The 27898-nt window shown below is 37.7% G+C and overlaps 1 protein-coding gene across 1 annotated transcript in view; it reads right to left on the bottom strand.

Annotated features, from left to right (window-relative positions):
- Nucleotides 1-27898, bottom strand: part of ZNF529 (zinc finger protein 529) — a 53055-nt gene that overhangs the window by 7113 nt on the left and 18044 nt on the right. Inside the window, exons 3-8 of the mRNA XM_075993038.1 lie at nt 21642-21735; nt 20305-20431; nt 16388-18531; nt 5317-7418; nt 4794-4838; nt 2849-3073 (exon numbers count right to left, since the gene is read on the bottom strand). Of these exons, the coding sequence (XP_075849153.1) occupies nt 17120-18531; nt 20305-20431; nt 21642-21735 (1633 nt within the window). The 3' untranslated portion in view covers nt 2849-3073; nt 4794-4838; nt 5317-7418; nt 16388-17119. The remainder of the gene's footprint in view (nt 1-2848; nt 3074-4793; nt 4839-5316; nt 7419-16387; nt 18532-20304; nt 20432-21641; nt 21736-27898) is intronic.

Below are 27898 nucleotides of genomic sequence, written 5' to 3' on the forward strand. Positions count from 1 at the left end.
ATTTCAAAATCTACTGGTCTAAACAAATCCTTTGGCCAAAGAGAAAATTAAAACAAATCGCAAAATATTCAGAAATATAATTCAGGAAAACAAAGTATATCAGAACCTATGGAACATATTTGAAAAAATGCTTGGAGAAAGAAATTTTAGCATAAATGTTTACATCATTTAAATAAGAATTAATAATAAACTAAGTACTCTAAGTAATTAAAATAAGGAAAAGTAAACAATAAGAACAGATAACTGGTAAAAATAAAAAAAGAAATTAATTTATTACAGAAAAAGAAAAACATAAATTCATGAGTTGATTTTTAAGGAAAAAAGTTAAGTAGGAATAAAGCAAAAAAAAAAAAATTATTTGTAATTAACCATAGATAGAAAATGAGTGTAGGGAATATGCTACTCAATCCATGCAAATAAATATGAAAACCTAGCAAATAACCTATGAAAATTGAAACCAGAAAAGAAAAAAAACTGAAATAGGAAAACAGAAAAATAAACATAGAAAAAAAATGGAGACAACTGTTAAGGTATTTCATTACCCTTAAGCCCAAGACATAAATGGCTTAACAGGTAAAATTTAATAAACTTTTAATAGATAATAGTATTACTATTTATTTTAAAATATCCAATTATTGTTTAAATTCACTAAACTTGGGAAAGTATGATGCACAACAGATCGATTTAAGCTACTATAATCCTAATAAGCCACAAGAAAGCAAAAAGTTACATCTCCTTTATAATTAAATCCCCTCATATTTTCATAGGTATTATATCAACATCCTTAACACATACTTATCAGAATTGAGTTTTTCATACTGTAAATGACAGTGCTGGGCAACATCATCTGAATACCAGGTAAAATGGTTCCTCCAACAACGTTTACCTCATGGTTTAAAAAATATTTTCAAAATATAAATCAAAATACTCTAATGTCAAGGAAATCTTAACCGTTTTATTTGTAAACAGTGACCTGTCAGAACAAGGGTTGGCAAACTACATGCCATATCTGTTTTGTGAACAGTTTTACTGGAACATAGTCATGTTCATTTATTTTCTCATCCATTCACTTTCTTGTCTATGACACTTTCACACTACAATGCTTGAGTTGAGTAGTTTTAACAGAGATCCTATAGCCTATGACAACGACTCAAATATTTACTATCTGGAATTTGAATCCTTAAAGGACAAAGACCAAAGTAACCATGCAAATCTGGACTACTCATCACATGATTGTTATATGAGCAAGAGGTTTAACAAACCTCCAAATGTACTCAGCACATTAAACCAGTACATTTGGAGGTTTGTTGTATCACTTAGCTTTACCATGATTAGTACATTTCTTAGTCCTATCTCGCTGCTTTACATTCCATGTATCTAAGATGTCTGACAAATGTTCATCACCAGCTTGGACCTCTCTCCTCAATAACTGATTCTCATATCCTACTGACTACTCAACATCTCCACTTGGATGTCTAATAGGGATCAAATTCATCCTGCCCCAGTCCAAACTCTAGCTCTAGCTTCCAAACCAATTCCTCTCACATTCTTCTCATCTCTTTAAATAGTAACCTCATTGTCCTAGTTGCTCAAGCAACACTTCTATTTCTCTCAGATCACATGCCCATTATATCTTCATATGCTATTGGCTTTATCTTCAAATATGCCCAGAATCTGGCTATTTCTCACAATCCTCATTGGGACCACTCAGGTCTAAGCCACATCCTGCCTTGCCTGGATTATTTAATAGATTCCTCACTGGTCTTGCCACTTTTGCTTTTATCTCTTTACATTTCTCGACATAGAAGCCACAATAATCTTGTCAAAATGAAATCAGGTCACTGCTCTATCTGAAAGCCTTTTTATATACTCATAAAAACATTTAGAAGTACACAAAAGAAACTGTTAATAGTGGCTGCTTCTGGGGACCAAAAATAGAGAACTCAGAGTCAGGAATGAGGAGACATACCCTATTTGTTTTAATTTTCTATCCAGTACATACATTAAATTATAAGCATAATAATATTATTTATTTTTAAAAGTAACTAGGGAAGTGAGCTAGTGGGAAGTCAGTACTAATCCCCAAGCTTGCAATATTGTTAAAAAGCAGGAGGTGAGGAAGGGTTGAACTATGATGGCTGAAGGTAAGACAATAGGAAATAAGACTAAGGGGGTAAAATTCAACTCTGAGGTATACAACAACAACGGAGGGAGAGAGAAATGATTGAAAACTAAATTTTAAAGAAGAGAATCTACATGCTAGTTTTTGAAAGATTACATTTTTGATACATAATAGAAAGATTATATTTTAGATACATAGATTATATGTTAACAAAAATAATTTACATGCTGGTTTTTGAAAGGTCACAGATCTGTGAAGGCCTGATGCTTAAGAAAATGAGTCTAGGCATACAGAAAGAAGAGAAAAATAGAGAATGTTAGTAAAAGAGAGAACAAACATGAAAGTAAAGCTGTAAAAATCATAAAATTGAGGCTGCAAATGAGGTAGACAGCCTGGCACCCAGAATAAAGGTGGGAGAAGCAACCAGTCCTCTAGAATCTGAGAAAATGAAAACATAGAATCAGGAAGAATATCTGGAAATGTCATCATTTAAGTATCTAAAGAATTACCAGCAACATTACTCCAAAAGAGAAGGGCTAGTAACAGAAAGAAAAGAAAGAAAAGAAAGAAAGAAAGAAAGAAAGAAAGAAAGAAAGAAAGAAAGAAAGAAAGAAAGAAAGAAAGAAAGAAAGAAGAAAGAAAGAAGAAAATTCAGAGGTTGCAAACTCTTAATAACTACCATAAGCCTTTATATCATTCATAGCTGCCAGGTTCTCACTTACTCACCTAGAGAGAACCTTCTTTTACATTTCTTCCTCAATCATCCATTGCTCTTCTTGTTTGAACTGGTGACTTTAAGCTTGTAAATGAAAAAGTGACACAGGACTTCGACATGACATTACGGTTGGGGGTCAAAGCAGCATTCCAGAATTCAAGCTGAGCCCTCAGGACTCTAAGAGCTGTTGAGGGGTAAGGAAAGTGCAGCTCCTGGCAATGCACAAGGAAGCTGGCCTGTGAAAAAGAAGTAGTGATGACCCTCTGGCTTATACATACATGTCAGCAAATAGAAAAAGAATATTCATACTTAGCATTTCAGGCTAAACCCATAATGCCAGTTACAAGCTCTACACATTTCAGAAATGGGAAACAGAAGGTACCTTATTTTCAGAATTTAGGTTACACAGAGAAGCTATGACACTAAGTTGCCAGAGTTCTCCAGAATCACAATCTGTACAGGTTCCTTTGAACAAGTGTCCCTTGTGTTCTTGCTCCTGATTGAAGTCACATTTTTAAATATCATTTTTCCCCATAACAACACTTTTCTATAAATGTAAAGTAACTGATCTTGAATGATATGGACAAAACATATAGGAAATTATTCTGATAGTATTTATAAGTCAGAATGCTTAAAAATTTTAGAAGACTAATATATCTTACTTACATTATGTTACTCTAGGAGAAATTAAATATAGTAGTGTCCTACGATTATAGTCTTCCCTTAGTATCCACAGGGGATTGGTTCTAGGACACCTGCAGATACCAAAATCCACAGGTGCTCAAGTCCCATATATATAATAGCATAGTATTTGCATATAACCTATGCACATCCTCCTCTATCCTTTAAATCACTCCTAGCTACTTATAATACCTAATGTCATGTAAATACTAGGTAAATAGCTGATATAGTGTATTGTTTAGGGAATAATGACAACAAGAAAAGTGTGTACATGTTCAATACAGATGCAACCATTTCAGGCCTAAAAACAATTTTAGTCCACAGTTGTTGAATTCATGGATGCAAAACCCACAGATACGAAGGAAGTGCTAACTGTATGCTTATTTATTGATTCAGCAAATATATATATTTATCATTTATTGTGTGTAATGAAGAAACCTTGGTTTCCAATTTGTAATGGAGTATGACAGATGAAAGGGTCAACCTTACTCAGAAGCTCTTCTCTTACTAAAATGTAAGAGCCTTAGAACCTGGCTAGACAGTGCTATGAATTGCTGAAACAAGTTATACAGAAGGGCAAATGGATGGAGGCAGATGTTAGGAAGGAGCTATCAGTATGACACTTTGGACATAAAGAGCTTGAAGTTCCCAAGTAACCTACAGACAGACTGTCCATTAGGCAGCTGAATATAAGATCAAGAGTTCAGGATAAGCCTCCAATAGAAATAGCCATTTATTAATCATATGTGTCAGATGAAGCCATGCCAGTGGAATGTTATTGCCCATAGAATACTTAGAGATGAAAAGACATTCAAGGCCAGCTTAGAAACACCAATAGCTAAGGAACAAGGAGAAACATTAAGTCCTGTCTTCCTTATAACTTTTAACAGGTTTTTTGTATATATCAAAACCATATATTTATGACATATATTGTACCCTGATTCTTTAATTTTTCATTTTATTGAAAAATATGTTAAGAGTAAGTGTGACACAATACTTGAAGAAAGTGTCTTTATAGATAGAAGAAAATTTGTTTCACTACATTTACAAAGGCCATTTGGGCTGGGGAACAGCCCGTCAAATTAGTAGTCAGACTGCTGTTCTCAGTGATGAACCAGGGAGTTTCTTGCGCCAAAGGCAAGACAATTAGCTTTCCTTTTCTGTGCTTTCCGCATTAGTGGAAACTACCTGTTAGAGCTATTTTCCTTAGTTCAGGGCTTTACAAAACAGCCCCACCAAAGTTTCTCCAAAATATTAAGAAAACTCAATACTTACTGGGACTACAGGCACCCAGTAACAAGTTTTTCGGAAATCTTTCCTCTGAAACAAAAACAAAAAAACATACAAAAAGAATGCTGATTTTGTTTTGTACTCCACAATAGGTTTGCTTTTATATAAAAATCTCTTTTAATTCGCTAAATTCCTTAGCCTTTTCCCTTTCTTATTTTCCAGAAAAACACATCCTTATAATCGATTATTTCAGAAATGAGGAAAGTGAGGCTTAGAGTTTACTCCTCACGAAGCCACCCATCTGTCTTCACAAACTTAGAAGCAGTTTCTCACTAACTCTACAATCCCAAACACCCCTCAACCTCGGCGACCCACCCGCGAGCCCACCCGTGTCCTACCTGTCCCTGCTGCCATCCACACGAGCTCTAGACGCCGCACGTCACAAGAGGCGATTCATCCCCTTCAGCCTCCCCAGCCCCGGCGCAGGCACCACGAATCCTCTCTCACAGGCCCCGGGCGGGGTTCGGGCCCACAAACCGAAGTCCCTCACCGCCGAAACCAAACTCACCAGCAGACAAAGACGACCATGGCGAGCCAGAGAGTCTGCGCCTGCGCACTCCTTCGGCGGGCGAGCACTTCCACAGGTCCCCCGAGCTCTGCCAGGTCCGGGATCAGAACTGGACGGGAGCAGCCGATCTCGGCCCGTCCTCCACGCCACTCATTGACTGTGGACTACACTTCCCAGAAGAGTCAGGGTTCTAGTCAGCTTTCCGCGCGAACCTCCTTTCCTCCGCCAGAGGCTGTGGGGCCGTCTTCCTGGCGGGGGCGACAGTATAAGTAGGCCGAGTCTCAAGACTTAGTTATGATAACATTGTACTTGTGTCTACGCTGCCTCTAGGAGAGGGCAGCGGTGTGCCAGAGTACAAGATCAGCTCAAACACGCTGGGCTGGCTTCCTGTAGGAGCCACGGTGCCATGCTAGGCCAGGACCCCCGGACGACTCCCAGGCGCGGTTCGGGGATCGCGGGCAATCGGCTTGGCCCGGCTCGGGCCAGGCGCCATCTTGTCCGCGGCGGGTGTGGATCGGAACTACATTTCCCACAAGGCGCCGCGTCCCCGGCTCCTCAAAGACCGCGAGGCTGGCGGCTCTGTGGAGCGCCGCGCTGGTTCCCAAACGGTTTGGCCGGGCGAGCGCATGCTGACGCGATCCGGGGTAGGCAGGAGGTCAGGAGTCTAGAACCCTCCCCGGGGCGGGGATTGAGACTGAGTGTGTTGAGGCGTAACGGGCTGAGGAAGGGTGGTTGGGCAATTGTGTTCGTGTGGCTGTATGTCCTAGCGTTGTGTGTGTGAGATTGTGACTGTGTGTGACACCTTGTGTGCGGATGTGGGGAGTATTATGCAGCTGTCCTGTGAGTCCTTGTGTTATGATTGTTAATTGGTGAAGGAGTGTAACGCTGTGTGTGCGGGTGTGACTGTATCCCTGTGGTGGATATGTGCTTATTATGACTGTGTGTGACCATGTCTCTGTGTGCAGCTATAGGAGTTTTGTGACTGTGCGGCTGTTACTCTGTCCCCGTGGGCATTGTGACTGTGCAGCACTGTGTGGGGCGTGGAAGGGGGGGTACTTGTCAATATTAGATGTGTCACTGCAGCACTGTGTGTGCGTGGATTTGAGGAGACCGTGACTGTGTCTGTGACTGTATGTCATACATAGTCATCTGGGGAGCACAAGACAGGTCGGCACCTTGACAGTAAAGGAGCACTTTTCTGTGACACTGAGATTGACATGGAAGGGCCAGTCTCCTCTGATATAACCCAACCATGGTAGGGGAGAGGCAGAGTAACTTCTGACCTTGTCATTTGGCCCCCAGAGGAGGCGTATTGTCTCCCATTTCTGTCCTCCAAGAGAGATCCCAAGAGAAGGAGGAACTTGTCACATCTAAAAGCCATGTTTAAGGTGCCTTGGGATTTTTATCTTTGTTCCTTAAATGGTTTATTTTTTCAGGATACGATTTTTTTTCTCTCTTGGCAAATGCCCAGAAAGATCTATCAAGTAACCTGGAATCTACTGTTTCTCTTTGGAAATAACCTTCCTTTCTGCTTTCCCCAATTTTCTCTTATTAATGTGGCAAATAGTCCAGTCTATCTTGTGTGCTGAGTATTTGGGTTTTACATATATACATATGTATGCATACATACATGCATGCTTGTATATGTCATATGTCTTCATTTAAGTGATAGTTTAACTTCCAACAAAATTGAAAGTTCCTTAGAATATTTCAAATATTAGCTACTGTTAACTGTTTTGCAATCTGTGGCTAACCCGATATCCGGGACAACAGAGTGAGACTCTGTCTCAAAAAAAAAAAAAAAAAAAGAAGGGGATTATGATATTCAAGTAAGAGATAATGGTGGCCTGGATGAGTATGTTGGTAGTAGGTATGGAGAGACATAGATGGTTTTTATTAAGGGGGAAATGTTAGAAGTTGCTGAAGGATTGAATGTAGTAAGAGAAAGGAGAATGAAAAATGACACAGGTTTCTGAGTTGAGTAATTCTGTTGGTCAGAGTCGATGCACAGGCAAAGCCAAAGAAAAATGCAAATTGTACCTGCTAGGGCCACTTTCCCCAGAAGAGGACTGTTGGCATGGCAGACATCTATGGTGTGTGTCCTAAAGTAGGTAGATAAAATAACTTATCATTATGATCCAGTTTTGAGTTTGAGCTTTTCTAATGATTATCACATGAGCTATCCTTTCATGTTAAGACTGTTATATGTAAAAATTAAAGGTTACAGGGGTAGGTAACAGACTAGTGGTAATATTTAAATCATCTGGGTATTTGCTGGAGTTTCTCAAAAGTGAAACTGGGGTGAGAATCCATTCTCCCAGTGCCATTGAGTCTACAGCCTTAACATTTTTTTTTTTTTTTTTTTTTGAGACAGAGTCTCGATTTGTTGCCCAGGCTAGAGTGAGTGCCGTGGCGTCAGCCTAGCTCACAGCAACCTCAAACTCCTGGGCACGAGTGATCCTCCTGCCTCAGCCTCCCGAGTAGCTGGGACTACAGGCATGCGCCACCATGCCCAGCTAATTTTTTTTATATATATATCAGTTGGCCAATTAATTTCTTTCTATTTATAGTAGAGACGGGGTCTCGCTCTTGCTCAGGCTGGTTTTGAACTCCTGACCTTGAGCAATCCGCCCGCCTCGGCCTCCCAAGAGCTAGGATTACAGGCGTGAGCCACAGCGCCCGGCCTAGCCTTAACATTTGAATTTCTTTAGACAAGGTTTGTGGTCTTCCCAGTCCTTTATATCCCAAAGTTTATAATGAGAGGCTCTGACTTGCCTCTCGCTTTTTTGCTGCACTATATTGATCCCACCCTGAAATTCAGTCTCTCTTCAATGGGGATTGTTACCTGTTCTTACTTACTGGGAGTAATTGTAGGAATGCACTGACAGAAACTACAGAAGAAAATAAATTACAAGTTTTTGACTCTTAAAAGCCAGTTCAATTCTTAATAGGAAAATATTAGAAACATTTCCATTAAATAAGGAAAGAGATAAGAATATCATCACCATTAATTACTATTTAACCTTATTTTTTGAAGGTGCTTGCTAGAGCCATTAAACAAACAAACAAAAACCTTAGAGGGGAAAAAAAAAGTTCTGAAAAGAGGAAGTAACATTGACATTAAATACATGATTCCATAGGAAATATGCAGGGAAGATAAATGTTTATATATAATTACCCTCTGAACCTGAACTTGAGTTAAACAGACTCATTTATCACTAATCCATGCAAGAACTCTGTTGATCTGTTTTCAACTTCATACCCTGCTCCCATTCTCCATCCATTGTAGATACTCATTCAAAATGATTAATTTTATCTTTATACGTGAATATGTTCTTATAAAGTCATATATTTTACACGTATACACTTTTTATCAACATAAATAAGTCTCCTGTTCCTTCTTACTTTTTCACTAAGCACAATGTTTTCACAATCCATCTGTTACTGTGTAAACATTTATGTCAGGGCATTAACCATATTTTACCTACCTACTCTTCCAAGCAATGGACACTTATATTACCACCACAAGAAATGCTGAAATGAAACATCTTTATACAATTCCTTTATGGACCACTTTGAGAATTTCTTGGGCTATAGAATTTCTGGGTCATAGGATTTGAGTTTCTCTCAAATTGGTTATACAAGTCCACACTTCCACCAGTATTGTGTGAGTGTGGAGTTTTATTTCCCTATCCCTACATCTGCATGAACACAGCACTATGTAGCCTTCTCATAGTTACCAGTCTAAAAGGCATAAAGTATTATTTCTTTGTAATGTTAATTTGCATTTCTCTGATTGCCAGTGATTTTGAGTATCTCTTAATGCTTATTAGCTTTTTGAACTTATTTGTAAATTGCTTGTTTGTACTTTGTGTTCATATTTCAATTGGCATTGCGTTTTCTTGTTAATTTACAAATGTTTCTTATGTTTTCTAGATATGAACTCCCCGACAGTTTTATACTCTGCAGGTATCCTCTTCTGTATTTTATTATATTTTTATTAAACAGAAATATTTTATTTTAATATCACAGTTATCTATTTTTCCTTGATACTCACACTATTGTTATTTAAGAAATCTTTTTCTGCTCTAAGGTTACAAAGAAATTCTCCTACATTTTTGTCTATTAACTTTGTAGCTTTACCTTGCACATTTAGGTCTTTCAATCATTCCAGACTCCAATTTTGTATTTTTAAAAAAGTATTCTTACTGGGCATGATGGCTCATGCCTGTAGTTCCAGCATTTTGGGAGCTGAGGCAGGAGAATAACTTGAGCCCAGGAGTTCAAGACCAGCCTGGGCAATGTAGTGAGACTTCATCTTGAGAGAGAGAGAGAAAGACAGACAGACTTGCTTAACTGGTATTGTTGTAGTCAGTATTCGGTTTTTCCTGCCTTTGTGGGTATTCAAAGCTGACCCTTTTTCTTATTGTCAGGTGCTTTTCTGAGTTTCTGAGCAAATAACTTGCTAGAGATCGTCAAGTGCAAGGGAAGCTATGATGCTGGAACATCCTTTTTACAGAAGCCACTTAAACTCCTTACATTGCCCCAAGGCATATAGTGGTCAGCCTTGTCTCATATTGACCCTCCAGAAATTCTCTGGAACAGGATCCAAAATTGCCTGGGGCCAGTTCACTCATGTGGTCCACATCGAGGCACTAGTTGGAAATGAGGAACCCATCTGTGTTTCCCCCAAATACCAGGGAAAACAGGAAAGTTCTCCTAAGAGCTCTTTTATCACATTCAACTTCAGATCTTAGAGGCATTGAGATCTATAGGGTCAACTTCTTTCATTTGAGGAGAGGAGGAAACAACCACCTCCTTTCCTCAGGAGCTAAGAATGTATAGCTCACAAACAGCTCTTTCCAAAAATAGTCCTGCCCCACAGAAAGTCCTCTTCCTCAGCCTCTCCAATCTCTCAAATACCCATTAGGTATATTGAACTGAGGGTAGCAAAATTTTTTTATAGCCAGTTCCTAGTTTTCAAATCTTGTATAGGTATTCAGAACCTCATTTTGAAATGTAGGGTACTTTGCACCTATTTGTTTTTTTCTCCTTTGAGACCTCAGAAGAAACTGCTACAGGCAGCTCTATTTCAGCAACCAATTTATAAACTGAAAGCAATTTTAAACAATAAGAGACTTCAAGGAGGTAGCTGGATATAAAACAACACACCAAAATAATACATATAATATACACTATATGCATATATGAAAACATCAAATGGAAGATTTAATAGAACTTTTAAAAGTTTTAAAAGTATAGCAGTGATATACATAGAAATATAAGTTCCTAAGGAATAAAATTAGCAAGCATTGGCATAACCATATGAAGAGAACTTGAATATAGAGGGACTAATCAGAAAACAAATAAGGAAAAGCATAGGATAGAAATCCTCAAACTCCTAAAGATTTAAAAACTTAATTTATAAAAATTTAATGTGATACCAATGTGATAATTATTTTATTAAAGACAAGTTGATTCTAAAGTTTGAATGGAAAAGTCAATATGGCAGAATAGCCAGGAAAATTCTAAAGAATAACTCAGGCCACTTACTCTACCATATGTTTAAATATAAAATAATCTTAAAATAGCATGACACTGGCATATGAGTAGATGGATCAGTGGAGGTGAATAAATATTTTCATTCTAATTGTGAATGGAAATGTTTTAATTTCATTTTCATAATCTGCATAGAGGAATACAATTGATATTTGTTTATTGATCTTGTATTTTGTGACCTTGCTAAACCTACTAATTAGTTCTAGCAAGTTTTTGCAGATCTGTTATTTTTTTTTTCTTTGATCTCTGTATTTTTTGCACCAGTGATTGGCAAACTGTTTCTTGAAGGATCAGATAGTAAATAATTCAGGACTGTGGCCATCTGGTCTTTGTTAACAACTAATCAACTACTATTATAGTTTGAAAGCAAGCCATAGACAATAATACATAAATGAATGGGCAGGGCTGTGTTCTAGCAGCATTTTATTTACAAAACTAGGTGGCTGACCCACAGGCTGTAGTTTTGGTAATTTCTGTTGTATATATGATCATATAATTTGCAAATAAACACCAATTCCTTTTTTTCTTTCTTATTGTACTCCTTTAATTTTCTCTTGCCTTTCTACATTGACTAGAAAACCCTGTACAATGTTGAATAGAAATGGTGAGAGCAGGGCCAGGTGGCTCACGCCTGTAATCCTAGCACTCTGGGAGGCTGAGGCAGGCGGATTGCTCAAGGTCAGGAGTTCAAAACCACCCTGAGCAAGAGCGAGACCCCGTCTCTACTATAAATAGAAAGAAATTAATTGGCCAACTAATATATATAGAAAAAATTAGCCGGGCATGGTGGCACATGCCTGTAGTCCCAGCTACTGGGGAGGCTGAGATAGTAGGATCACTTGACCCCAGGAGTCTGAGGTTGCTGTGAGCTAGGCTGATGCCATGGCACTCACTCAAGCCTGGGCAACAAAGGGAGACTCTGTCTCAAAAAAAAAAAAAAAAAAAGAAAAGAAAAAGAAATGGTGAGAGCAGATAACCATGCCTTGTTCCCTATCTTAGGGGGAAAAGCAGTTTGTCACTGTTAAGAATAGGTGAACTGTAGGTTTTTCCTAAATGTCCCTGATCAGGTTGAGAAAGTTCTCTTCTAATCCTACTTTGCTGAGTTTTTATTTTGAAATCATCCTTTGAGATCATGAGGTTTTTGTTCTTTATTAATAAAATGCATTATATTAATTAAATTTTAGATGTTAAGTCAATCTTGCAATTCTGGTATAAATCTCATTTGGTCATGGTGTATAATCCTTTTTGTATGTTGCAGAATTGTTTACTAATTTTTTTTTTACCTTATGTTCATGGTATTTTATAGTTTTCTTTCCTTACGATATCTTTGTCTAGCACTAGAATCTCAGGGTAAAACTGGCCTCATAGAATGAATTGAATATTCCTTGGTCTCTATTTTCTGAAAGAGTTTGTGCAAGGTTAGTATTTCTTCTTTTAAAATGTGATATATCTTACCAGAGAAGCCATCTGGGCCTGGGTTTTTCTTTGGGGGAAGTTTTTTGTTTACTAACTCAATTTCTTTACTTATTATATGTCTATTCAGATTTTCTATTCTTCCTTGATCAATTTCAGTAGTTTATGTCTTTCTATGAATTTATCAATTTATTTTTTTTTATTGCATCTGGGTTTTGAGTAATATTTAGAACATTGCACTTTTTTCCTATAAGCATACCAGCCGATTATCAGATACTTCCTTTGCTCCCTCCTCTCCCTAGCCCCACCAACTACTCTCTCCAGTGAACCTTTTATCTGTCCCTCTAGGCTTTGGGACATCCCAGACTTTCTCTGCCCCTCTTTTAACAGGAGAAAGAAATCTACTTGGTAGGACCTTCTTCACTCCCCACAAACCTTCTTTTACCTAAAGAAGTGAGAACCTGATGGGAAATCCAAGTTAATGCTAACCAGTAACAATGCAGACTCTTTTCATCTTTCATTTCCTATTAAATTCTTTGCTCAGAAAAGGAAACAGACTCATGATGGGATGAAACTGGATTCAGTTAATTCAGATACACTGAATTACAACTGCAATATACTTCATACTGCTTTTCTGCATAGTTCTATCAATTACTGACATTGAATATTGAAATAGCCAACTTTCATTATTGAATTATCCATTTTTCCTTTCAGTTTTGTTTATTTTGCTTCATATATTTTGGGACTCCCTTATTAGGTACATGTTTATTTATAATTGTTATCTCTTCCTAATGTATTGACCCTTTTATCATGATGAAATATCCCTCTTTGGCTCTCAGGATATTTCTTGTCTGATATTAATACAGCCACTGCAGCTCTCTGATGATTACTATTTGTAAGGTACATCTTTTTCCATCCTTTTTAAATCTATTTGTCTTTTTATTCAGGTGAAATTTATACATTAATAATCATTTTAAAGTATACAATGCAGTAGCAGTTAGTACTTTCACAAAATTGTACAACCACCAAAATTAAAAAAAAAATATCCATTACCACTGAAGAAAACTCTATGCCCATTAAACAGTCACTCCCCAAGTTTACCTTTCTCAACCTCTGGCAACCACCCCAATTTGCTTTTTGTTTCTATGGATTTACCTTACTCTGTGGATATTTGGGGATTTATATAATATGTGACCTCTTATGTCTATTTTTTCCCCCTTGGCATGTTTTCATGGTTCATCCACGTTGTAGCATGTATCAGTACTTCATCCCTTTTTATTTCTGAATACATCCCATGATATGTATATATCACATTTTGTTCATTCATCCTTTATGGACATTTGGGTTGTTTGCTCCATTTGGCAACTGTGAACAGTGCTACTAGGAACATTCATCTACAAGTATTATATTTAAGTACCTACTGTTCCTTTGGGTATATACCTAGAATTGGAATTCCAGGGTTATATGGTAATTCTATTGCCTCATAAAATGAATAAGAAAGTGTTGCTGCTTCTGTTTTTGGAAGAGTTTGAGAAGGATTTGTGTTAATTCTTTAAATGATTTGCAGACTTCACCACTGAAGCCTTCTGGTCCTGGGGTTTTCTCATTTGGAAGGTTTTCATTATTGATTCAATCTGTTTACTTGCCATAGGTCTATCAATATTTTCTATTTCTTGTTGAATCAGTTTTGGTTGTCTGTTTCTAGGAATTTGTCCATTTTGTCTAGGTTATCTAATTTTTTGATCAACAACTTTTCATAGTATCTTTTAGTCTACTTCTGTAAGATTGGTAGTAATAGCCTCATTTTCATTCCTGATTTTAGTAGTTTGTGCCTCTTTTCTGTTAGTCAGTCTAGATAAAGGTTTATCAATTTTGTTGATCTTTTAAAAAATTCCATGTTAGGTTTTGTTGATTTTCTTTATTGTTTTTGTATTTTTTTTTTTTTTATCTCTCTCCACTCTAATCTTTATTACTTCAGTTCCTCCTGTTGCCTTTGGGTTTAATTTGCTTTTTTTCTAGTTTCTTTAAGATGAAGGTTAGGTTATTGATTTGTGGTCTTCTTAAAAAAACACATGTTATCTATCCATTAATACATTTTTAATTGTACAATACAATATTGTTAACTATAAGCACAATGTTGTGCAGAAGAACTCTAGAACTTTTTCATCTTACATGACCAAAATTCCATGCCCACGGAACATCAACTTCCCATTTCTACTTTTCCCTCCCCTCCCCTCCTTTCCCTTTACCCTGCTGCACCCTACTGTGGACTTTACAGCTTCCAGAACTGTGAGAACATAAATATCTGTTATTTAACTCATACATTTCAGGGCATTTTGTTACAGTAGCCTGAGCAGATTCAGACAGTTTTTGGTACTGAGAAGTGGGGTCCTGCTGCAACAAATACCTAAATATCCAAGCTTTTGAACTGGGTAATGGGCAGTATGAGCAGGGAAGAAATCCTTGGAGCATGAGCATGGGGAGAAACCCATCTCTCCTTTGTCTCATAAGATCACAGTTCCTATCAGATTAGAACCATATCCTTATGTCCTCATTGCCCTATCTCCACATACAATCATATTACAAGTTCAGGCATGAATTCAAGGGGGCAGAGGAATCAATTTAAGCAATCTCAACCACAGACTCTCCATATAACTTTAACGTACATATTAGTCTTTAATACTCTTCACCATTAAGTTGAACCAGAATTCCTTCACTGCAAATTGCAAATTTAATGGTTCCAGAAGGCAAAAAGACAGAGTAAGACTAACATTATAAATTTGGTAAAAACAGGCTTCCATGTAGGCTAGGTAAAATTCAGAAGGGATAAAGGGACAAGTAAAAATGGAAAGGAATGGAGTTTTATAATTTTGAGCACCAAACAGTAGTGAAACCAGGAATAATAAAACCACCAACCACCAACAATATTAAGGTTTACTGTAGTAACCATGAAATGCCACAAGTTTATAACAAAATTGAACAGAAAATGTTAATATAACTGAAATATAGCTCTAATTACAAATAAGGGAAACATTATGTATAAGGATATACTTTATTCACTAATTTGTCATTTATTCATTAATGACTTTAAAAATTAAATGTCAAGATATAAGATTACTATGTTTCTGTCATTTATTTTATGTCTGTATATAATGCTTAGACATTTAATAGTTTTAATTTGTTTAAGCTGGAAAGAAAAAAGTGTAGAACACGTAGTTCTGGAGTACTACACCCAAGAAGAAGAACATTAATTAGCACTGATGGTAACTCAGAATAACAAGATAGATAGACTGTAATCAGCAGTGGTGGTCATATAATAGCTTAGTAAATACAGTGTACTCAGAAATAGAGCTCAGTACTAAAGTTTAAAGATACGAAATAGCAACTATCCTAACAAAAAGGTTAACAACAGAGACTTATGCTCCTACAGGGTTGGACATGAAGTAGCTACCAATTACATATCTTTAAAAAGTACTTAAAGAAAATAAGCAATATTTATAGAAAACATAGCTCAATATGAGAAAATGCCTTAATACCAGTGATCATGCAAAACTTTAAAGAGTACATAAATTCTGGGAAAAACACCAACTTCAAAAATTAAAATCTAATGAATGATGATGATATAAATTTATCTAACCATAAATTTTCTAATACAAATATAATAACCAGTGGCTCATGATCTCATTGATTACATAACCAGGTCAGCTGTCCTAAGAAAGAGATGATTGTGTAGTTAGGTGAGACTATGATAAAAGGTCTACTAATTGTTGATTTAACCGCCCAAACATAGTAAGGTAAATCTGAGAAGGGGAAAAAAAAATTATAATTATAACAGATTCAAAAAATTGAGGCCATGGTAATACAGAGTTGTAAATCCTCTTAATGTCGATCGCTCACTGCTAAATTTGACTGGCTAAAAAAAAAAAAAATGAAAAAGATATATTAAATAAGTCAATCCTCTTAATGTAAGTTCAGTGATCAGTTTATAGTAATAGTTGCAGCCTTCTCTCTTTTTAAATGTCCTTAACAAATTTAAGAGACTGACTCATTAGGTTAGTAATCTTTACCAAATATTTAAAAGAAGAAAAAAAAAGTGTACCTTTAATTTGGATCCTGGCTGGTACTGCCTGGAAGTCAAAAGGCTCCTTAAAGAAATTGGTATTATACATAGTAAATATTTAGGGTAATCTGTTGTGTCAAAACAAAATAGAAATTTAAAGAGAAGTAAATCATTTGATGAAAATGGAAATCATTAAAAGAAAAATAGCAGAAAACAAAACAAGGAAACTATACAAATACAGTGTAGGGTATAAGACTAAAAACCGCACTGCAACTAGGAATTCTAATTCTCTGAATGAAGATAAGTACCTCACATATAAGAAGGAAAGAAGTAGAATGACAAAAAAAAGAAAAAGAAAGAAAAAAGTCAAAAGACCACAAACATCTAAAGTTATAAACAAAATATGCCTGGATAATAAACATATGAAAGTAACTCATAATTAGGGAAACAAGTTCCAAACATTTCAAAAACAGACTAATGGGGTCCATCCCATGTCCATAGATAATAAGAATATTAATTGATTTAAAAAGGAGAAGTATTTGGCAATATCTAACAAAATTGTAAGTATATACCACCTAAGGCTGAACAATTCAGCTTCTAAATACTGAATGGCCACGTAATCCAAAAACATATTTTAAAAGAGGGATATATTGAATCTCCTTGGTTACCTGTTAAATCCATTGGTTTTCCCAATGAAAACCTGAAACAAAAACCTTTACACATTTATTTCATTTAAATAACTTTTTTCTCACCAATATAAATCTTTTGATGTCAAGTAAGGTGCCCATCCACACTTAAGGCATTCCCACAATCCTTACATTCATAGGGTTTCTCACCATTATGAATTTTCTGATGCTTTGTAAAGGATGAACTATGTCTAAAGGCCTTCCCACATGCCTTGCATTCATAAGGTTTTTCTCCAGTATGAATTCTCTGATGTTCAGTAAGGGCTGAACTGTGTCTAAAGGCCTTCCCACACACCTTACATTCATAAGGTTTCTCACCACTGTGAATTCTCTGATGTTGAATAAGGGCTGAACTAAGTCTAAAAAACTTTCCACATTCCTTACATTCATAAGGTTTCTGACCACTGTGAATTCTCTGATGTCGAGTAAGTTCACTACCTACTCCAAATGCTTTCTCACATTCTTTACATTTATACGGTTTCTCACCAGTGTGAATTCTCTGATGTCTAGTCAGGGATGAACTATTTCTAAAGACCTTTCCACATGCCTTGCATTCATAGGGTTTCTTACCAGTGTGAATTCTCTGATGTCGAGCAAGTTCTCTACAGACTCCAAAAGCCTTCCCACATTCCTTACATGCATAAGGTTTCTCCCCTGTATGAATTCTCTGATGTTCAGTGAGCTGTGAACTAATTCTAAAACCCTTCTCACAGTGTACACATTTGTATGGTTTCTCACCAGTATGTATTCTCTGATGTTCCGTAAGCTGTGAATGAAATCTAAAGTCCTTGCCACATTCTATACATTTGTAAGATTTCTCATCAGTATGGATTTTCTGATGTCGAGTCAGTTGTGCATGCACTCGAAAGGATTTCCCACAGTATGTGCATTCATAGGCCTTCTCACCATCATTTCTTTGAAGTGGAGTAACTTTTCCAATTATTCCAAAGGTTCCATATTCCTTACATTTATAGAACTTCTCATCATGAATTTTCTGGTGTATACTAAGGTCTTTATAAAAAGTAAATGTATTCCCATATTCCATATATTTACACGGTTTCACACCAGTATGAATACTGAGTTGTAGTGTATGTGAGTTATCTATCCCGAAGGTTTTCCAACATTCATTACATTCACAGGTTTTCTCACCAGCATGTATTTGCTGATATTCATTGAAGTTGGAGTCACAAATGAAGACTTTCTCATATTCCTTATATTCATAGGGCTTCTCACTGTCAGGAGTTCTCTGAGGTAATTTAAGAGATTCATGATTGTTTAAATTGGGTACTTTTTTGGAAGTGATTTTCATTTCACTTAAATATCCCACTTGAGGTCCTTGTACTTCAATTTTGTTTTTGCTCTGCCTGTTATTTCTGCAAATGGAGCTTTCAAGGCCAAAAAATTTGCTACTTTCCATTAACTCCCACGGAGAACCATTGTTTTCAATAATGTCTTTTCCTCCAGATAAACTCTTTGTCTCACACCTGGATTCCAAATCTGAAAGAAGGGAAAGAAATTTCTTTTTCCTATGTCACAAAAATAAAACAGTCATAGAAAGCAAAGAAGACAAACTGAAAATAATTCCCAATGAGTAAACTGTTTAAAACACCATTATGAAATCTGGAGAAAGATAAAGAGCTCAGAAAATGATAATAGTATAACGTAAGATTGTGAGTTTTGTGATAAGGGAAATAGATTAAGATAGTGGATCTGAAATTTAGGTGTTGATCATCACCTGGTAAGCCTGTTGATAAGCATTAATGTTCAGGACATGCCAATTCTTTGTCTTGAGAGACAGTGTAGTGTAACATTAAAGAATATTGTCTTTCATGCCAGACTGCCTGGATAGAAAACCTGCCTCTGACACTAAATTGCTGTGTAGCCTTGGAAAAGTACCTAAATACTCTTTGTTGTAAGCAATCTCTTCTGTAAAATAATAATACAAAGAGTACTTATGTCATGGGGTTATTGTAAGAATAAAATGAGTCAATTATTTAAAGTGCTTAGGACAGGGCTAAATACAAAGCAAGAATTACAGAAGTTGAGAGGAGACTCTGTAGCTTTCTGAGACATTAAAAGGTCCTTGCTGGAATACTAATTTAATGTTAAATGCAAAGTTCTATAACCATGAAACAGGTATAATATTTGTGGGAGGAAATGAATATGAATTGTTTATCAATCCAGCAACATATAAACTATAGAGATTCTTTTGATAATTATAACAAATCAGGACATAGTATCTTAGCTATTGTCCTAAAAGGTGGATAAGAAAGTAAAATAAAGCATTATTGCAATTCTGAGCTCAAATATAATGTATAGGTTGGGCATCACTAATCTGAAAATTCAAAATCTGAAATGCTCCAAAATCCAAAACTATTTGAGTGCCAACATGATGCTAACAAGTAGAAAATTCCACATGTAAGTACTTAACAGAAACTCTGTTTTATGCACAAAATTATTTAAAATATTATATTAAATTACATTTAGGCTCTATGTATATGGTATATATGGAACATAAATGAATTCTGTGTTTAGACTTGGGTCTCATTCCTAAGATATCTCATTATGTATATGCAGAATATCTATTCTGGAAAAATCTGAAATCTAAAACACTCTAGTACCAGGCATTTCAGATAAGGGATACTAAACCTATAATATGTCAGTGATACCTGTATGTATCTCACAAGTCAAATCCAGCTCCCTGGTATCAAAGAAAGTAGAAATTATATGAAAGACCTGAGAAGCTAACAACATAATAAAGGATGTTGAATATGTTTAATGGAGGTGTCTTCTGTAACACAATACTAAAAGCATGCCTTTGGAAACAGAAGAAAATCATCTAGTTTCTTAAAAGATAGACTTGAGGCCGGGCGTGGTGGCTCACGCCTGTAATCCTAGCACGTTGGGAGGCCAAGGCGGGCGGATTGCTCAAGGTCAGGAGTTCAAAACCAGCCTGAGCGAGACCCTATCTCTACCAAAAATAGAAATAAATTAATTGACCAACTAAAAATATATATACAAAAAATTAGCCGGGCATGGTGGCACATGCCTGTAGTCCCAGCTACTCGGGAGGCTGAGGCAGTAGGATCGCTGAGCCCCGGAGATTGAGGTTGCTGTGAGCCAGGCTGACGCCACAGCACTCACTCTAGCCTGGGCAACAAAGTGAGACTCTGTCTCAAAAAAAAAAAAAAAAGATAGACTTGAGTTCATTAAATATCAGCTGATATTCTAGAGACCATATTTTAAGTTATTTAAGACAGATAAATTTACCCAGTGAGACTAAATTGTTGTAGTTCTCCATCATCACATCCCAGTACAAGTCCCTCTGAGCAGAATCCAGATATTCCCACTCCTCCTGAGAGAAGTTGATGACCACATCCCTGAATGTCACCGATTCCTGAAACAACAAACCCATATTATAGGTAAAATTTAAGGAAATATTTTTTACAAAAAGACAAGAAATAAGGAATTGCATTATAGGAAGGGGGCTAGATAACAAGTAGGTAGAAGGGGTAGAAGCCTATGACATGGGAAGTAAGGAAACTAGTGCTTCCCAACCAGACTCTGTACATTTCTAAAGAATCTATGTGGTTCAGAGAAATCTTCCTGCATACTATGGGATTTCTTAATTAACCAAACATATCTGGAAAGTTTAAAAATTAAAAGAAATTTAAAAATTTCTTATAGCCCCAAGTTCATCACTATGTTACCCATCATTATTTCATATATAATGAGAATTATTACTTCTAATGACAAATTATTTTGTAAATGTTTAGTGGCTATGTAATCGTCTTCTTGTGTGAGACTTAATTTGAGACTTAATTATATGTGAGACTTAATTATACTTAGACATTCAGGTTAGAATGGTCTTTTCCAATTCTGGGAGCCTACAATCATCATCATTTTATATGAACTTGAGGCCAGTCAACATCAAATCCAATGTACCTGGAGAATCAGGTCTGTGGAGAAGTTCAGAGTTTGTCTGTGTGTCATCAAACAGATCTATCTGCTCTTTTTCCCTACCCTAGAATATGACAAAGAAAAATCCATTTCTATTCTATCTATGCTCTTGATAAAAGACTATGCCAGGTGCAGTGGCTCACGCCTGTAATCCTAGCACTCTGGGAGGCCGAGGCGGGCCGATTGCTGGAAGTCAGGAGTTCGAAACCAGCCTGAGCAAGAGCGAGACCCCGTCTCTACTATAAATACAAAGAAATTGATTGGCCAACTAATATATATAGAAAAAATTAGCCGGGCACGGTGGCACATGCCTGTAGTCCCAGCCCCACTCAGGAGGTTGAGGCAGTAGGATTGCTTGAGCCCAGGAGTTTGAGGTTGCTGTGAGCTAGGCTGCAGCCACGGCACTCACTCTAGCCTAGGCAACGAAGCGAGACTCTGTCTCAAAAAAAAGACTAAATACATAGGAGTGTGGAACATTACTTGGAGAATAGACAGGCACATGGGAGGGACACCATACTGTTTGACTCCAGCCCTCACTATAAAGTGAAAAAGTATGGGGATGTGGTGTACATTCTTTAATACGGCTGTTTGGTAGAAGAAATCAAAGAAAGGAAATATTCATGAAGAATAAAGAAATAGCAACTTACATGGTCCATGGTTAAAACTGCAAAGAATTGGTCAGGGAATTCCACTTCTGATATGACAGCATGAGGAGCTCCATGGACAGGCTCCCTAATAAAACTGGTAAAAAATTATTAAAAACAGAAACAAAAAAACAACCATTTAAAATCTTTGGAAATGGCCCTAGTAACATGAACCAGTTGTGCAAAAACCATTTAGAAAAACTTGTTAAGAACTCTGAAAGTCTACACTGTATGAACCAAACCTATGTCCTCCCTTGTCTATTCCATCTCTCTGAGACAAAGTCTCTACTCCAGACTGGTGGAGCCAAGTACACAGGGCTTCCTTACCACTTCTCAACCTTTGTTCCCAGTTAGATGGCTGTCTTCCCAGATAGAGTAGGACATTATCATTTTTCACTCTGTTCCAGCTACTTGTGGCACAGCTAAAGAATGAGGTTTCCTTCTGCCTAGCCCACACACATGAAATATAGTCTTTAACTTGGGTGTGGCACTGCTGAGCATAGTGGGGTTCCAAATGCGTTGCCTTGGCTCTTGGAGCAGAAGTTTCACACAAGATAGGCAAGCCAAGGAGATCTAGGGCAGCTGTATCCCCCGATCTACCAAGCACTCAGCTCCTAAAGCAGGGGAATCACTCAGATATGCAGGCGATTGTCCTTGCCTCCAGCATGATGATGTTTGCCAATGTCTGTGAATATACCAAAAAGCACTAAATGATATGCTTCTAAAGAATGAATTATATGGTATGTGAATTATAGCTCAATAAAGTTATTTAAAAAACATAGAGCAGCAGGAAAAAAAAAAAAACAGGCCAGTTTTTCTGGGGTTCCTTTCCCAGAGAAGCAGATTCTATAATAGCCAGAGCTGGAGGAGAAAAAAGAGGCTCTTAGACCAAATGTGCCTCAGGAGTTCCCAAAATAACTTGAATTATTCATAATACAATTTTTTCTTCTATTATCTTCCTGATTTCAAACATCTCCACCTGAACTCACACAAAATGCATGCAATAAGAGAGATTCCAGATACGTCTCAGGGAATAGAGTTGTTCCGCAATCGACACAGAGCAGAGGCCCTTCTGCATAGGGAATACCACTTTAGCAGAAAGGTTTCTAATCAATCTACCACTTAATTGTTGTGGATTTGGACCTGACACTGTGCCTGCCATTCAGATGTGCCCCGAGGATATCCTCCTTCCCCATCTATACCTTCAGAAGGGATGACACCATCCATATTCAACCTCTTGCCGTCTGCCACCAGATAGACAGTAGAAAATAGAAAGAATCCAGGGTAACATGTTGCAAGAAACCATGCAACCTACAATTAGACCTCCAGTGGACAATCACTCCACCAGTGTCACCACTGTGTTAAGCACTTTAAGCACTAGGCTGAGTACTGAGGACAAAATGACCAGATGAAGACAACACAGATCACCCTTAAGTGTGGCGGGGCTATGGTTAACAAAGGCACCTGAGTCTTCATGGACATATATATGCTAACAGAACAGAAATGAGTTTACACAAAAATATGTATTCTCACAGAATTGGTAAAAATGACACTTTACCCAAAATACAACCAAACTCCTACAGGCTCATTGGGAAAAAATAAAAACACTCCACTTCATTCACAATTATTTATGATCTGTCATACGATCACTCAGTCACACTGTCACATAACGATGTCACCAAACACTTGGATCACACGATAGGCCCTGAACCTACTCACAGCCCTACCAGCCACATCAGACACCAGTCAGGGCACACACCAGGGTCTTGTCACACACACACACTCTACCCGTCACATAAAACGGCACTCGGAGTCACCGTCGTCCGCAGCTCACGCATACACAGGCCCGAGGTTCCCGGCCCCACGTGGTCCTTCCGCACCCTGATAGCTTGAGGCCTCCTCAGTGCACCCTGATAGCTTGAGGCCTCCTCAGTGCACCCTGATAGCTTGAGGCCTCCTCAGCACGGGATCCTCCACAACCTGGCTTGGGGTCATTCAACTCAACCAGGCAGAGCTCAACAACCACGACGATACCGGAAGGGGAAGCAAAGGTTGAAGTTCGTTCGCCGCCCAGGGGCCTGTGGGAAACGCAGTCCAACGCCGAAAACGTGCGGCCATTCAAACAGAGCCCACTGGCCACAGAGACCGCGTCACGCCCCAGAGGCTCCTGGGAGTTCGGGCGCGCTGCCCGCTCACCCGTGGAGGGCGGCGGCGGCAGGTGCGCCAGGCGCGGAGGATGGTCTCCTGGGGGCGAAGGGAAATGAAGGAAGAAGGAAGGAAGCCCCAGACTGAGAACTAACGGGGAATTCGGGCGTGGGAGGGCAGAAGAGGGAAGCGGAAGCCTAGGTCGCCCCCACCTCCACCCCCAGGAAAGAACCGGAATCCATGGCCGCGCAGGGAAAAAAGGGAATCGCGGACCCGGCTGGGTAGCCTGGAGAGCCCGGGCTGAGAACTCATGGAGTGGGTACTGGCGCTCCGGCCAGGGAGGGTCCCGCAAGGTTTTGCCTGACTCTGGCTTGTAAGTGTGGGGCCCCAGAGGTGGTCCATGGTTGTCAACCTGAGGGTGACCGGGTTTTTTTAGTCAGTTTTGCATCATGAGAAAACTCTAGAACACAGAGCAGCATCTGGAAGCTCAGTAGGTGTGTGCTCATCCTGGTCACCGCCACGAAGTTCTCTGGTGTCCTTTTTTCCAGTCAGTTTCAAAACAGAAACCTTAGTTCCGATTTCTGTCACTGTAATTTAGTTTGTCAGTTCTAAAATTCCATGTCTCTTTTAGCTTATCCCAACGTCTCTGAGATTTATCAGTTGTATAGTTCATTTTTTAAATTTCTAAACAGCATTCCATTGTGCAAATATGCCACAATTTTAATCTTTTTTTTGTTGATCATTTGGTGTATTCCCAAGTTTTATATATTATAAATTAAGCTGGCATGTTTTCATTTCTCCTGGGAAAATACCTAGAAGAAATGTTGCTGGATAATTAGTAAGTTTATGTTTAACTTTCCAAGAAACTTTTCAGGCCGGGCGCGGTGGCTCATGCCTGTAATCCTAGCACTTTGGGAGGCCGAGGCGGGCGGATCGCTCAAGGTCAGGAGTTCGAAACCAGCCTGAGCGAGACCCCCCGTCTCTACCAAAAATAGAAATAAATTAATTGACCAACTAAAAATATATATACAAAAAATTAGCCGGGCATGGTGGCACATGCCTGTAGTCCCAGCTACTCGGGAGGCTGAGGCAGTAGGATCGCTGAGCCCAGGTTGCTGTGAGCCAGGCTGACGCCACGGCACTCACTCTAGCCTGGGCAACAAAGTGAGACTCTGTCTCAAAAAAAAAAAGAAACTTTTCAGAACGATTAGTTGTGAGAGATGTGTTTGAGATTGTACATGACTGGAGTAAGTTGTTTCTGAATTTGGTATCTGTAAAATTAATGGATAGCCTCAGCGGTGTTATGAGTGCAACGTGGGGTCCATGGGATTAAGGCTTTGTAAAGTGGGTTAGAGAATAGGAAACTGAATGTCTTTGTACCAGCTGTTACTTATCAGGGTTTTGTAATGTCTGAAGATGGATACTATGTAAGAGCTGCTAGTGAATGACTAAGAAACTGTTTAGTATATGGAATTTTGATTGCAGAATCATGACTTTATGATAAGCAAGTAATATAGCATAAGATTTGGAAACAGGTAAAATTATTGTAATTGTTAAATGACAGGGTAACATACTTAGAAACATCATACAAACTAAATCCGATATATTAAAGGGATTGGGTCTCTGTAAGTAGTACAGAAGAAAAATAGTTTCATCCCTACCACTTTCAACAGTTAGATTTGAGTGAGGTAATTTTTCCCCACTGTTCCTTGATGAAATCGTGGGTAATATTTAATAACTTCTTAAATCATTCTAGGCCAAGTATAAGTACTTGAAATAACTTCTAATCACAAAGTCAGCCTCATAGCAATTAAAATAGTCATTTTCTAATTAAAATATTTACTGTAAAAATCAGTATTTCAAAACTTCATCTGTCTGCCTACAGTGTAACTAATTTCTTCTCTTTTCCCCCAATCTATATTGTTAAATAATTAATATTGGGCATAATGATTATTAACAGTAAATGTGTACTAGTTAACTAGGCAGATTTAACAAAGCCATAGAAGCTCTAAGGTAAGTGAGGTTTTACATGGCTTCTTTTGCCTCCCTTCTTGTACCCATTTTTAAAAAAGAATCCAAAAGAGCGAAGGTCCTTTCCTGCAAATCTTCAAAGCCATGGCTCAGGTGAGTATGTTTCTTCTCTCCTTTCTAAAATAGTCTTTTTCCTGCAGGACACATAAACATTTGCCCATCTTGAAATTTCCATAAGATAGGATTCCCCATTTCTTTTTATTCCAGCCAGATAAACCTGTACCTTCTCCAAGCTACCCTTCCAATTTTAACTATTGTTCACTTATTAATTGGATAGTTCACTCAGTGCTCCTTTTTCACTCCCACAAAAAGAAATGCATTCCCTTAAATGAAATAAGCGTATATGTTTTTAATGAACCTTTCTCATCTAGACAGAGATTTGATGTCAAAGTAGTGAGTGCTTAGAAGAGTCCAAACAAGGGAAAGCCTTCATCGTGTCCACAGACCTCAGTTTTCTAGTAAGTTTTCTAGTGATTCTGCTTTCTAACTAAACATGTCTGTAATCAGTGCTTGACTTGTCAAAACCATCATCCAAGAAAGACCATTAAAGTGGCCCCCAAAACAACTCCTTAACCATCAGGACCAAATACTTGCAGATAGACTTCATTTAGTTAACTACCTCTCTGGGTTATCAATATATGCTTATAATAGCATGTATATATTCTGGATGGATAGAAGCCTTTCCCTGCTGAAAGGCCGAAGCAATTATTATAGCCAAAAAGTTATCAGGAAATGTGTTTCCTCCTTGGTAAATCCAAAGGGAAATTTCAAGTGATAGAGGGACTCACTTGACACGTCATAAAACAACTAAACAAATATTCAGATATTATGGCATTATCACTGTCCTTATGATCCTCAATCTTCAGGAAAGGTTAGACACATCAATAGCATTAAAAATTAAATTTGGCAAAATAAACCACAGGATTACCTGGGCCTAAGCTGTTGCCTGTAGCTCTTATGACAATGAGATCAACGACCTTTAGAAAACATAAACTGACTCCTTATGAAATTGTCACTGGGCAACCCATGCCCTTAATAATAGAACCCCCATGCTCAACTAGATATTAGAAATTCTGATATGAACCAATATTGTAAGGTTATAATGAAGTATTCAAAAGCTTATTTCCAACCAGTCGAGTCTTCAGAGACTTTTAAACTCACAAGAACTCTGTACCCCACTCATTGAAACCAGATGATTAGGTATTCTGGAAAAGACATCAGTGAAAGACTACACATGAACCACATTGGAAGAAGTGCATTCACATATTTTTTCCAAATTTTTTATTGTGTCCAAATACACAAAACATACAACTTACCATCTTAACTATTTTTAAGTATACAGTTTCAGTGGTATCAAATACATTCATAATGCCGTGTAACCAGCACCATCATCCATCTCCCTAAGTCTTTTCATCTTGTAAACTGAAACTTGGTTCTCTTAGACAATAACTCTTTATTTTCCTCTCCACCCAGCCCCTGACAACCACCATTCTACTGTCTGTCTGCATGATTTTGACTACTGTAACACATATAAGTGGAATCATACAGTATGTATGTATATATGTATTTGTCTTTGTGTGACTGGCTTATTTCACTTGACATAGTATCTTTAAGATTCATTCATTTTGTAGCATATTTCAGGATTTCCTTCCTTTTTAAAAAAGGAATAATATTCCATTGCGTGTACATACCACATCTTATCCATTCATCCATCACTGGGGTTGCTTCCACATTTTAGCTATTATGAAGCTAAAGATGCTATGCTGCTATAAAGATGGGTATACAGACATCTCTTAAAGACTTCAATTCTTTTGGGTATATACCCAGAAGTGGAATTGCTGGATCATGATAATTTTATATTTATTTTATTGAGGAACTATAATACTGTTTTCCACAGTAGCTGTACCATTTTATATTCCCACCAACAGTGCACAAGTGTTCCAATTTCTCCACATCCTTGGCAATGCTTATTATTCTGTGTTTTTGATAGTAGCCATCCTAATGGATGTGAGGTGGAATCTTATTATAGTTTTGATTTGCAGTTCCCTAACCGTTAGTGTTGTTGAACATTTTTTCATGTGCTT

The sequence above is a fragment of the Microcebus murinus genome, chromosome 16, assembly GCF_040939455.1.
Source record: "Microcebus murinus isolate Inina chromosome 16, M.murinus_Inina_mat1.0, whole genome shotgun sequence".
In the NCBI taxonomy this organism is placed as follows: domain Eukaryota; kingdom Metazoa; phylum Chordata; class Mammalia; order Primates; family Cheirogaleidae; genus Microcebus; species Microcebus murinus.